The sequence below is a fragment of the Diospyros lotus genome, chromosome 14 (assembly GCF_014633365.1).
Source record: "Diospyros lotus cultivar Yz01 chromosome 14, ASM1463336v1, whole genome shotgun sequence".
NCBI lineage: Eukaryota > Viridiplantae > Streptophyta > Magnoliopsida > Ericales > Ebenaceae > Diospyros > Diospyros lotus.
In genome coordinates, this window is record NC_068351.1 from 19,057,446 (window position 1) to 19,071,689 (window position 14,244).

General features: G+C 37.5%; 1 protein-coding gene across 7 annotated transcripts in view; it reads right to left on the reverse strand.

The window, feature by feature from the left end:
* Nucleotides 1–4,103: 4,103 nt before the first annotated feature.
* Nucleotides 4,104–14,244, reverse strand: part of LOC127789966 (uncharacterized) — a 53,475-nt gene continuing 43,334 nt past the window's right edge. For 6 of the 7 annotated variants that reach the window (XM_052319097.1, XM_052319101.1, XM_052319098.1 and 3 more), the window contains 2 exons: nucleotides 4,562–4,643; nucleotides 4,123–4,178 (listed from right to left, as the gene is read on the reverse strand). In XM_052319097.1, the coding sequence (XP_052175057.1) occupies nucleotides 4,138–4,178; nucleotides 4,562–4,643 (123 nt within the window). In that variant the 3' untranslated portion in view covers nucleotides 4,123–4,137. Of the gene's footprint in view, nucleotides 4,179–4,561; nucleotides 4,644–14,244 lie in introns of all 7 variants that reach the window. The other variant, XM_052319103.1, reaches the window with a different exon arrangement.

Sequence of the window (14,244 nt, forward strand, 5' to 3'; positions counted from 1 at the left end):
AACACCCCACTTTATAAATAAGGGTCAAAACACCATTGTATGGACATGATCAATTACACATTGTTACTCTACCGGAATAACCAGAGAATAGTTGTGGAGTAGGTATCGTTCTGACAGAACCACGTAAAAACCCCTTTGTGTGTTCTCTCTTCTTCTCTATGGTATTTATTTTCTTAGTGTGGGCCAAACGAATCACGGTCGGCCACTTTTCACTGTCGACAAGTTGATTGATGAATAAAAATTCCATTTGTCAAATGCTTAATTTGCAAACCAAGACAAAATTTTGTTTTTCCGAGATCTTTCATTTCAAATTCTTTCTTTAAGTATTATATTGCCTTAGATAGTTTATTCATAGTTCCATTAATATTTAAGTCATCAACATACACTACAATAATAACGAACTTTGATCCTGAATTCTTTATAAAGACACAGACAAATAGGATCATTTATATATCCTTCCTTTAATAGATATTCACTCAAACGATTGTACCACATGCATCCATATTGTTTTAATCCATACAGGGATCTTTGCAATTTAATTGAATACATTTCTCGAGAACTTGAGTTATATGTTTCCGGCATTTTAAATTCTTTAGGGATTTTCATATAAATATCACTATCAAGTGATCCATATGAGCTGTAACCACATCCATTAGATGCATATTAAGCTTTTCATGAACTGCAAAACTGATTAGATATCGAAATGTAATTGCATCCACCATAGGGAAATATGTTGCTTCATAATCAATATCAAGTATTTGAGAAAACCCTTGTGCAACAAGTTGAGCTTTATGTCTCACGAATTCATTTTTCTCATTTCATTTTCGTACAAAAACCCATTTGTATCCAACCGGTATTACACCTTCTAGTGTTCGAACTATAGGTCCAAAAACTTTGCGTTTTGTGAGCGAATTTAATTCTGCTTGAATTGCTTCTTTCCATTTTGGCCAATCATTTCGTTGTCAACATTGTTCAATAGAATTTGGTTCAATATCCTCGTTTTCCTTAATAACATCAAGTGCTATAGCATATGCAAAAATATTGTCAATAACTTGTTCTTTTTGGTTCCCCATCTTTTTCTTGTACAGATAGAATTTATTGAGATCTCATCACTTTCATTATTTTCAAGTACCTAAACCTCTTCTGGGGGGGTTTTCATCAATTATGTCTTGAGTCTAATCAAGAGTACTAAACTCCTTTATTGTGCCATCTTGATCACGTACTCCTTTTTTCTTTTTCTAGGATTTTTATCCTTGGAACCGATTGGTCTACCACGTTACGTTTCAAACATGTCTTAAATTCATTAGCTACAAGCAGTCCTTTAGAGACATCAACTTTTGTAGGAGTATTTACAATTGGTATATGCGATTTAGTTATTTTTTTTAGGTCAATAAATGCATCTGGTAATTGATTTGTAATATTTTAAAGATGAATTATTTTTTGAACTTCTACCTCACATTGATTTGTGCGAGGATCAAAATGAGATAGTGATGATGCATTCCATATAATTTCCTTTTCCAACTATTTTTTATCTCTCTCTAATGCTGGAAAATTTGTCTTATCAAAATGACAGTTAACAAATCGTGCCGTAAAAACATCACCTGTTATTGGTTCAAGATATTTAATAATTGAGGGAGAATCATATCCCGCATATGTTCTCAGCCTTCTTTGAGAACCCATCTTAGTACGTTGTGGTAGAGCAATTGGAACAAATATTGCGCAACCAAATATTCTTAGATGAGAAATATCTGTTTCCTAACAAAAAACCAATTTTGATGGGGAGAACTTATGATATGATGTTGGCCTTATGCGTATAAGTGTTGCTGCATGTAGAATTGCATGACACCAAATAGAAATTGGGAGTTTTCTTCTCATGAGTAATGTTCTAGCAATTAATTGGAGGCGTTTAATAAAAGATTCTACTAAACCATTTTATGTATGCACATGAGCAACTGGATGTTCAACGGTTATTAATTCCAACTAACATACGATAATCATTAAAAGTTCGAGATGTAAATTCACCTGCATTATCAAGACGAATTGTCTTGATTGGATAATCTAAAAATTGTGCTCGCAATCTAATCATTTGAGCAAGTAATCTTGCAAATGCCACATTACAAGTGGATAATAAACAAACATGTGACCATCTAGTGGATGCATCTATCAATATCATAAAATACCTAAATGGTCCACATTGTGGATGAATAGGTCCACATATATCCCCTTGGATATGTTCTAGAAATATAGGTTATTCATTTTGAACTTTAGATGGTAAAGGTCTAATAATCAATTTTCTTTGAGAACAAGCAACACATGAGAATTCATTAGGCAAAAGAATTTTCTAGTTCTTTAATTGATGTCCATGTGAATTCTCAATAATTTTTCACATCATTATTGACCCGAGATGGCTTAACCGGTCATGCCAAACAACAAAACTTTCTTTATTAATGAACTTCTAGTTCATTGTAGCATATCCTTCAATTGTACTAATGTTTGTATAATACAAATCAAAAGAAAAGGCAAGTAGCTTTTCTAATACACATTTTTTTACCAGAGACATTTGATGTAATATAGAGATATTCTATATTATTTTCATTCATAGTCTCAACATGATATCCATTTTGTCGAATACCTTTGAAACTCAATAAATTTCTTTTTGATTTAGTAGATAATAAAACATCATTAATAGTGAGTTTTGTTCCTCTAGGTAATAAAATACTTGCTCTTCCAGAGCCTTCAATGATTTTTATATTGCCTGATATTGTAGTGACAGTGACTTCCATTATTTTTAAATTTGTAAAATACTTCTTATTTTTCAATATAGTATGTGTTGTGGCGCTATCTGCTAAGCATATATCTTCACCATTGATATCGAGACCAACAAAAGGAAGTGAAAGATCCATGCTTCTTCATTAAAAAAAAATAATAAAATTCAAGTAAAAGAAAGCAAATTACAAAAGAAACACACCAACAAAAATAAACACACCAATGCTAATGCAACATGAAGATAACAAATTTAGAAATGAACATTCTTATCACCAACTGAAGGGTTAATTTTTCCATCAAAAAAATCATCAATATTTTGGTCAAAAAATCTACAACATCCAAGTGTGTTGTCCCCAAAGAGTGAAGATAATCACCATCAAAATCACATTGAAATGCAAAGTTTGCTTCAACATTTTTTCCTTTCTCCTTCAGGGAGGCTTGATAGAGCACAACCAAATGTTTAGCAATACGACATGTATGTGACTAATGATCTTTCATTCCACACCTATAACATGCACTGTCAGTATGTTTTGGGGATCTTATTTTGTGAAATTTTCTCGTCTCATGGTTTTCTTCATTAGGTGTAATTTTCTTCAAATTGGAAGTATTATAATGACCACCATGATATTGAAAATTATTTCGACCACGACCACATCCTCTTCTATACCCACGACCTTATCCTCGATTGTTATACATTGTCGCATTCATTTCAGGGAATGGGGTAGAACCAGTAGGACGTGATTTATGATTTTTCATCAAAAACTCATTATTTTGTTCAGCCACAAGAAGGCATGTAATCAATTTTGAATATTTTTTAAAGCCTCTTTCTCGATATTGCTATTGCAGGAGCACATTCGAGGCATGAAACATGGATAATGCTTTTTTTTTTTAACATATCATCTTCATTAATCTTTTCTCCACATAATTTTAATTGAGAATTGATTTTAAATATTGCAGAATTGTACTCACTTACAGATTTAAAGTCTTGCAATCGTAAGTGCATCCAATCAAAACGAGCTTTTGGGAGAACTACCGTTTTCTGATGATCATATCTTTCTTTTAAACTTTGCCAAAGAATAAGTGTAACAGCCCACCTCTTCAGGGCGCGTTATGCCTTAGGAAATTTGTACTTATTTTTTTTTATTTCCTAAGACCTTATCTAGTGCTAGGCGAGATATTTACACTAGAAAATAAATACAAAGCGGAAGCTAAATCGAACCTGCTCATGGCAATACATACATGAATAACTGGACATAGCATTTATTACAAAGTTATTACATAAGCTTCTGAAAATAAAACAAGTGTTCATAATTCTTAGACTATTCATATTACAACATGGCGCATTTCCTTGTTTATTGACATCTCGCGTCACTACACATCTCCAATCTCGGTATCATCACTGCAAGTCCCGACTGGAACGTTGAATGTTCCAGGGCAAACCCAAGTTAGATGATGAACCATCTAAGTAAGGGTACATAATGTTATGCCATGTGTGTATGCAATGTCTTACCTCGTAGGTGTCAACTGCACCCTCATGCTACCTATCATTTTAGCGACCACCTCTATCGAAGCCGAGGTGTATGGGTGCACCCTTGGTAAGGTAGCGGTGCCAGTTCGTACTCCCTACGGCCTCATATGCATGTGATCAATGACATCAACGTGTATTTATGCATTTCATAATCATGTCATGGATGCAGTCTACATGTTGGGTACATATCATAACATGTCAATATGATGTAAGCATTCTCGAAGATAAACATTTATAATCGTACTAAGTTCGAAACGGTACACTTACAGCTAAGTTGTCTCGAAAGACGTGTCGGCCTCGAAAATTGTGTCGAGCGGCTATTTCTCAATCTTCTTGCCCTCAAGGGCTCCTAAAACATCAATTTATTTTTAGAATATCATTTCACTATTTTTCCATAATTTCTATAATTTTTCTCTATTTCTAGGCCTTATTTCTCCAAAAATTGCATAAAAATTATCTAGACTTTCATAAAGTCTAATTTCTCTCTGCTAGAATTCCTTAAATAATATTTCTAAAATTCTGGAATTTTCTTGAAATTTTCCAACTTAAATTCCTATTTTTCCCTTATTTCCATAATAATCAAATTCCCTAAATAAATAACTATTACATAATAATTATCTAAAATTTCATATTATTCAATTTCCCTTCACTAATATTTCTTAAATAACACTTCTAACATTTTGAAATTTTCTTGGAGTTTTCCAAATTAAAATCCTATTTTTTCTTTATTTCCATAATAGAAAAACCACCTGAATAATTAATAAAATTAGCATTTTCCAGAAATTTTTTCACAAAATAAGACATAAACAATATTCTAGACTTAAATAAATTTTTTGCAAAATTTTATTTCTTTTATTTTTATTTTTCTTTTATTTATTTTCTTTTCATTTTCTTTCTAGCGGGTGCGTGGAAGGCACGCGCCTTCTTCCTACTCGCGGGCGCGTGCAGCCACGTGCCCACCTAGTTCGTCTTCTCCGGCGGCTTTCTCGCCACCGGGGAAGCCCCCGAGCCTTCAAGCTACGAAACGAAGCTCTATCCCCCCTAAACCCGACCTCCCGAGCCCAAAAATAGCATTAAAATTGAGAAAAAAAACAACACAAAATACATTAATTTAACGTTTGAAGGCTCGGCTCCGGTGAATAGCGATTTTTTCGGCGAGCTTCGATTCCCCCTCCTTGCTGCTCCACTGGCCACCAAAATCACCAGAAAGTTTGCCCATGACTCAAAGACCAAGACCCCGCTCTCAAACCTCACAAACACTGCCTCAAAAGCCCGATCTTAGCTATCAAATTTTTGGATGAATGGGCATGCGCGAACTCGGCTATTTATAGCCAAAACTCCGCCGCGAACGTCCCATTGAAGGTGCCACGCGTCCCTGAGGCCATTCCTAAGGCCATTTCCCATTAATTGCCCCCCCTCTCCTTGATTTTGCTTGTTGCAAGCGCGATTTTGTGCCTACTCCAATTTCTGCCAGATTTTGCATTTTTTTTTACATATATATATATACAGATATATATATCATATACATACGAGATTACATAGCTATATACATACATACTAAATTATATACAGCAAGCTATATACATACTTATTTTCATTTACATACTTATATACTTATATATACTTATATTTACATATTTACATGCTTCTTGTTGTTGCCAAACTACAATAATTAAAATTTATGATGTGGGATCCACTCGAGCGTGGTGTTGGGTGAAGTTAGGTTGCCGTAAGAGATGTTGTCTCAAGGGAAATTGCCGCTAGGATGTTCGCCGCAAGGATTCGCCACTAGCTTGGCCACAAGGCTTCGCCACTAGCTTTGCCACAAGCTCTCGCCACTAGCTTTTGCCACAAGGCTTCACCACTAGCTTTGCCACAAGTTCTCGCCACTAGCTTCGTCACAAGTTCTCGCCGCTAGCTCTTGCCACTAACTTTGCCGCTAGCTTTTGCCACTAGCTTTGCTACTAGGCTCGCCGCAAGGATTCGATCCTGTTAATGCTGAGAAAATGGGTTAGAAGGCTCGCGGGAATCTTCCCCGCGAAGGCGCTCCAATGCCAAAGTCAGTCCCGAATCCCGATGAATATTCACGAAAAAATAGTCAAAGTGATAAGATTTACCGAAGTTGGAGGTCCCTCTTAATGTCCTGTAGCTAGGTATTTATAGGGTACAATTTTCAAGGGTGGCTGGCGTCGGCACGTGGTGGTTGCTGAATGGAGACAATTTCAACGAATATGCGGGGTAATTTGTCACAGGGTGCCGCGGGGCTAGCCCTCGCGGCTAGCCAACAAATGGCCGCAAGGTTGGCAGCCTTGCGGCCAACTTTTGTGGGGTCGCAAGGCTGAGCCTTGCGGCCAGTCAATAAGCAACCGCAAGGTTGGTAGCTTTGCGGCCAGCCAATAAGCGGCCGCAAGGATGAGCCTTACGGCCTGCCATTAAGCAGCTGCAAGGCATCAGCCTTGTGGCCAGCCCCCCGTGGGGCCGCAAGGCATCAACCTTGCGACCATCTTCCTTTTGCTTTTTTTTTTTTTAATTCATTTTTGACCCCCCATTTTTTCCATGGCACCACAATTGCCCCCTACTCTTCTGTTTTGTCTTTAGACAAAATTGAAGAGTAAAAAATATTAGCCAAGGAGTCGGGTCTAACACCTTACCTTAACCAAGTGCTCCAGAATGCCCAAAAGATCTCACCTCGACCAGGGACTGAAGTACCAAATTATCTCTGGGCAACCATACCCCTGATAGATAGACTTCACTGTGGAATTCTTGCTGAGTGTCCGAGCTTGCTGGGAGGCCTAGGCGCTAGATCAACTTAAGGAGTCGGGTCTAGCTCGGGAGCATAGCACTGGACCCAGTCAATGGATCCCGACGAGCCTTCGGGCACAGTCTCCAGAGCATCCGGTGATCCTATGATGGATTATAGCGCTCTGGCTATTATGTTCTCCATGTCCGTCTTTCGGGGTTAGCCTATCTCAGGAAATCTGGGTTTGGCCAGTGATCCAGCACGGGATTTCTACCAGACATCCGAGTTTGCCGGGAGATCTAGGCATCGGATCAACCTAGGAGTCGGTCTAACCAAAAAGGAATAACACCGAACTCAAACGAGGGATTCGGGTGAGTCTACGGGCATAGGCATCGGATGTTCTGGTAATCCTGGGCCGACTTGTGGTCATAGGCACCAGATTTCGACTGGATGACTCAACTCCGATAAGCAGGGTCATGGCAGAGTTATCATAGGGTTGTTGTCTTTCCATGCCTTCCTTGGTCCAATCTACCTCAGGGGATTTGGATTTGGCTAGTGGCCCGGCACGGGATTCCTACCAGGCATCCGAGTTTGCCGGGAGACCTAGGCGCCAGATCAACCAAGGAGTCGGGTTTAGCCAAAAAGGTATAACACTGAACTCAAACGAGGGATCCGGGTGAGTCTACGGGCATAGGCATCGGATGTTCTGGTAATCCCGGGCTATTTCGTGGTCATTAGCACCAGATTACAGCTAGGCGACTTGACCTATTGGAAGCGAGCTGTGCTTGAGCCGCCATACCTGCAAGACACATACAAATAATCTAGGCTCTTGTAGATTTTACGTGGTTCGGTTTATAGTTTTTCCTACTCCACAGGAATACATGGGATATATTCTTTTATTTATCGGGGGATGTTATTACAATGAAAAATTTGAAAATAATTCTGGCCTCTAACCGGGTCGAGGAACGCTTCTGACGATAGGCTTGACTCTATGTCTCGTGCTTCGTCCCTTCCCCTGGGGCTAAAGCCAGGAAGTACCTCTCGAGGTGCACGGTGTTATGAGATTTTCCTATCGCCTCCCTTTGTGGTGTCGGTAGTGTGTACCTGTTGGTGTCTACCATCTTCTAGATTTTGTAAGATCCTTCGCACTTTGGGCTGGGTTTCCCTTGCTCTTCTATTACCTTCCCCTACGTCCAAAATTTCTATTTGGGTGACAAACTGTTCTGCTCGGTCGAACAACTCAGTCACTGAATTTGGCTCAGAGAAGGCTAAGGATCTTCTAAGCGGGGCGTAGGTAGTTCTGTTTAGCAGGGCTGACGCTGCCAATCCGATTGGGAGATCCCTTACTTCATGCGTCGTAACTCTAAACCGCTCGATGTATTGCTTTAGGGATTCATCCGACTTCTACTGTAAACTCATTAGATATATTGCACTCTTCTTCTTTGGAAAATAAACGAAGAATGCATCTAAAAATTCTTTCTTCAACTGTTCGAATGATCGTATATGTCCTGCCGGTAATTTAGTGAACCACTGTTGAGCTTGTCCTGCTAGGGAGAGTGGGAAAGCCCTACACCTAGTGACCTCGTTCCATCCATGTAACACGGCCACTGCGACAAAATGTTGTAAGTGTTTCTCGGGGTCCTCCCTTCCTGAGTATACCGAGAGTTGTGGTAGTTCAAACCCTGGTTGCACTGGTCTCCTCTGGAGTTCCTCAGATAGAGGGAACCCTTTTGAGAGAGTTACCTTTGGTATCATCATTACCTATTTCTATTCTAGCACCTCTTCTATGAGGCGTTTAATGTCGGACACGCTAAGTGTTTCTTGTTTCCCTTCATTTTTGCCGAGAGATGGGTCATAAGGCGCTCCCGAGTAGGTATTTTCTATTGTCTCTTTATACGTGGGAGCTTTTCTTTCCCTCCTGCTATTTTTTCTTCTCGAGTCCATTACTTCCGAGACTTGACTATTCAACCCCGGAGTTCTGATTCTTATCCCCTATTGAGGGGCTCTTGAAGGGTTGCCTTGGGATCTCCGATATTCTACCCTTGTATCGATTTGTCCCATGTGGGGAATGTGAATGTCCGGCTTTCGTTCACGTAACAAAGCAATGACTTCCTATAGTCTTCTCATATTCTCCTCATTGGACATTTTGAGTTCGTCATTCTATTTCTTCAGCTCCCCAAAATTCTTCTGCAATAGTTCATAATCTGAGAGTAAGACTGTGGGTGGAGCTATTCTTGAAGTTTCCACAAGGTTTCCATTTGGAATTGAAGATTGTCCAAATGAGCGTGGTTCCTGACTGGCGGGCACTACATGGGGGACTTGTTCCTCTCGCCTTGTCGCGTATCTCCTCAATCCAGCTATGTGTGCTTTTTCTTACTCTGAATGCTCCATGCCCCCTAATCCGGTGGTATGGTTGCATTCGAGTACAGGAAAGTTCCCGGAACGCACTTCGTTGTTAGGGTGATCTACTGAAAATTCTAGTACTCTAGAGTGCACCTGGTGGGAGCTTTTCGTGGCTCCCGTCTTGGTACAAGCGCTCCTTCAGGTGGGGTCAGGCGGGCTCGTCCAACTGGCTGATCTTATCCCTCTCGGCATTTTGTGTTGAAATTGGCTATTTGTTGCGTTTCCCATAGACGGCGCCAAATTGTTGTTCCAAACTACAATAATTAAAATTTATAATCTGGGGTCCACTCGAGCTTGGTGTCGGGTGAAGTTAGGTTGCCGTAAGAGATGTCGCCTCAAGGGAAATTGCCGCTAGGATGTTCGCTGCAAGGATTCGCCACTATCTTGGCCACAAGGCTTCGCCACGAGCTCTCGCCACTAGCTTTTTCCACAAGGCTTCGCCACTATCTTCGCCACAAGTTCTCACCACTAGCTTCGCCACAAGTTCTCGCCGCTAGCTCTTGCCACAAGCTCTCGCCGCTAGCTCTTGCCACTAGCTTCGCTGCTAGACTTTTCCTTCGCCGATAGGCTCGTCGCAAGGATTCGATTCTGTTAATGCTGAGAAAATGGGTTAGAAGGCTCGCAGGAATCTTCCCCGCAAAGGCCCTCCGATGCAAAAGTTAGTCCCGAATCCCAATGAATATTCACGAAAAAATAGTCAAAGTGTATTCAAAGTGATAAGATTTACCGAAGTTGGAGGTCCCTCTTAATGTCCCGTAACTGGGTATTTATAGGGCACGATTCTCAAGAGTGGCTGGCGTCGACACGTGGCGGTTGCTGAATGGAGACAATTTCAATGAATAAGCGGGGTAACTTGTGACAGGGTGTCGCGGGGCTAGCCAACAAATGGCCACAAGGCTCAGCCTTGCGGCCAGCTTTTGTGGGGCCACAAGGCATCAGCCTTGTGGCCAGCCAATAAGTGGCCGCAAGGCTGAGCCTTGCGGCCACCATTTGTGGGGCCGCAAGGCATCAGCCTTGCGGCCATCCTCCTTTTGCTTTTTATTTTAATTCATTTTTGACCCGCCTTTTTTTCCATGGCACCACACTTATACATACTTATATAATTTCTGTCATAAGCATACTTTAATAAATTAATTACATATCATATTAAACTAAATAAATATATCATATTATTTTCATTTACATACTTATATACTTACTTATATTTACATATTTACATACTTACACATACTTATATAATAAGCATACTTTAATAACTTAATTACATATCATATTAAACTAAATAAATATATCATATAACCATAATTTATTTAAACTAAATAAAAGCATAACTAAGTATAATATTAAATTTATTCATAATGACTTAGGGTATTACAATAAGGGGATCATTTACTGTGAGATATTCAGATTTTAGTCCCTCATGAAGATGACGCTTAAGGAATATCATAGCCTTAGCATGGTTTTGGCTAGATGCATTATTTTTATCTTTAATGGTGTCTCTGATATTTTACTCTTGTGTTTAGTTTTGATGATGAAAAATCTCAAATGGTTTTTATTTTCTCTCAATCAAAGCATATAGTTTGGAAACAAAAATCAATTTCAAAGTGCTTTGTTAAAATGATCTATGATCTTTTATATTATTTGGAGATTAGCATAAACAAGTTTTAAGATCTAAAAAGAATCTCCTTGAAATCATTGGTCAAAACAATTCTAAGGCAAAAGACCAACTAGAACATGTTTTTGAAAGTGTGTTCATTTTAGAAAACTATCTCTTGGTAATGTTTTTGAAAGTGTGTTCATTTTAGAAAACTATCTCTTGGTATTTTGATATCTAATATCTCTTGGAAATGAAATGGTTTTGATAAATGTCTATATGAATGGTTTTTGATAAATGACTATATGAAAATCAATTTCTACTATGTGGATTATATGAATGAGAAAATGAATTTTTAGTATATAAGCTTTGAAGCAAGATATGAAAACTTATAGAAGAAATATTGAGTATGGTTGAGAGTGATTTGAAAAACTTGCTTGTTGAGAGTGATTTGTTTCAAAATATACTTTTGATAATCTCAACTTGCTTTCAAGATAATCAAAATGAGGTTTTAAAAGAATCGAATAAGGATGTATTGAAAATTCAAGTTTTTCTAAAGAATAGTCGACTATCAGGATCTTTCTATTGACTATGCTTCAAAATAGTCGACTATTTTTGATGTTCTGTCGACTATTTAAGCATCTGTCGACTATTTTAGCATCTGTCGACTATCGAGTAAAAATAGTCGACTATGCCTTTTGATCTGTCGACTATTTTTGTTCATAAGTTTCAAAAATTTCTTCATATCTCAGCATCTGTCGACTATTGGAATGTGTCTGTCGACTATTGAAATTTTGTGTTATAAAATAGTCGACTATTCGTTTTGTCTGTCAACTATTTCTTGCTTTAGTTGTAAAAATAGTCAACTATATATTTCTTCTGTCGACTATTTCTTTTTGCAGAAAGCTCCAACGGCTATTTTTTCAAATCCCAACGGCTCCAAACGGCTATATTTCTCTTCAACTTCGTGGGACACTTATATATACATGTCATAGATGATCAAGAGAAGGCTAATGGACGGAAACGAGATGATCTAGAATTTGGAAATCATTTTATTTGAGCTTACAGTGTTCTCTGTGCTTTCAATTTTATATTTTTCTATGCAAGGCTTCGTTCTATCATTGTAAACCTATTCTTAAGCCTAGTTTTCATTGTGAGAGAACTTGTGACTAAGAGTGTTAACTCTTAGCTTCTCTCTTTCATTTGTATCGTTGTTATTTTCCTAGCTTGTGTAGCTAGAGGGCCCATTTGAGTGGGAGGTTGTAATTCCTAGTCTTGGACTAGAGGACCTACTTGGTTTAAGTAGGGGGTTTTAGTGGATGGTTTGAAAAATCCTTAGTGAGGAGCTAAGGTAGTGGATTAGGCTTGGGTTAAGCCGAACCACTATAAATCCTTTGTGTTCTTCTCTTGTGCTTGTGGTTTTATTTCATTTATTATTTCAAGCAATTCAATAATCCTCACTTGCATCGAATTTTCCATCAAAAGGATTTCAAAGTTCTATCAAAGATTTTTAAAATATCCAATTCACCCCCCCTCTTGGTGTGTGCCATAGAACCTACTGTTCTAACAGTCTCCAAGACTCATAGCATCAAGATGGATTTCAGCATCTAGTATCCACGATAAATAATTTTTTCCAGTAATGTCAAGTGCCACAAACTCCAGTTTTGTAAGATTTACCATGGAGACTACTTCAATTTGTATGCTAGAATAAACAAATTGGTAGAGAATCGAGCTAATAACATGTTATAAAATTAAAGAGAATAAGGGCAAGAAAAATAGAAAAAAACTCATGGGATGAGAGAATAGAAATTTCGTTTATCCCTGTTATCAAAAGTCCTCCTCACAACATAAAATGCCTCTATTTATAGGCTTACAAGAAAAGAAATTCAAAGGTCACATGTTACAATTATCATGAAGGGAGTAAAGGAGTAATCATATGTTACAATTATCATGAAGGGAGTAAAGGAGTAATCATATGTTACAATTATAATGAAGGGAGTAAAGGGGTAAGAGTTTAGAAGATGAATGGACATCCACTTAATCATGGTATTTATAACATATTAAATTTTAATTTTATACTGAATTTTTATTTCTTTTTAATACTTAAAATAAATTTTTTATCTGGTTTTAATAATGATTGTTGTTTGTCTCTCATCAAATGATGATGTCATAAATTTAAATAAATTATTTAAAAATAAAGTGATAAATTTATTTTCTTGCTTTTAATTTTTGGTTTGATTTCGCAAAATTCTAACATTTAAAAATCTAATTAAAATTATAAGATTAATAAGAAGTTTAATAAAAATTGCATATTATACCAAACTTTAGGTGTGCTATATATTTTGTAATTATCTTTGCCTTTTAACAACTTGTTTGGCTCAACTTAAATCATAAAGCTTGTACAATAAAGGATGATGGTACTTGTATATCAAGAGCTATATCTTAAGTTACACACACGTTCACAAATGATTAAAATATCTCTTGCGTCTCATCGCCTCGGCTCACCACACCTCACTGTCTCGCGCCGTCTCACCAAAAGGTGTGAGGGGTATTTTGACCATTTGCACACGTGTGTATAACTTAAGGTGTAGTTCTTAATGTATAAAAAATATTTTCCCACAACAAAAATTTATTTACTAATAAATTATTATGTTCTTTTAAGATAATGAATAACAAAGAATTAACAAAAGTAAAAGACAAAAATAGATCCAAAATTAAATTCATCATATATCATAATTTCTTCCAAAACAAATAGGTCCTCTCTACCATCATATATCATGGTACACAAAAAAAAAAAAAAAAACATAAGGAGAGATGATATCCTAAGAGTCTATTGTAAATTGTCAATACGAGATACGAAACTTTAAAATCCAAATATTAAAACATGAAATTGGGAGTTCTTGAGTTGACGTTTTAACAATAATCACTGAACCCTTTCAATTCAAATGAAAATCCAAATAGAGCTTGAATGTGACAAAGTTGTAGCAAAAGACAAAAGTTAGTTTAATAAATCAAATTCCAATGTATTTTAAGGTAGCATATAGCTTATACATTAGTCTAACAAGTCACACTTGGTGAGTTAATTTAGCTAAATATTAGAAAGAACTTTGCTAGAGGAAAAAGAAGGCAACCATGGGGCAACCATAAGCTACATAAACACAGTTTAAGTGCAAGAGGGATTTAGTTCATTACTACTAAACTAACATGGGTTGC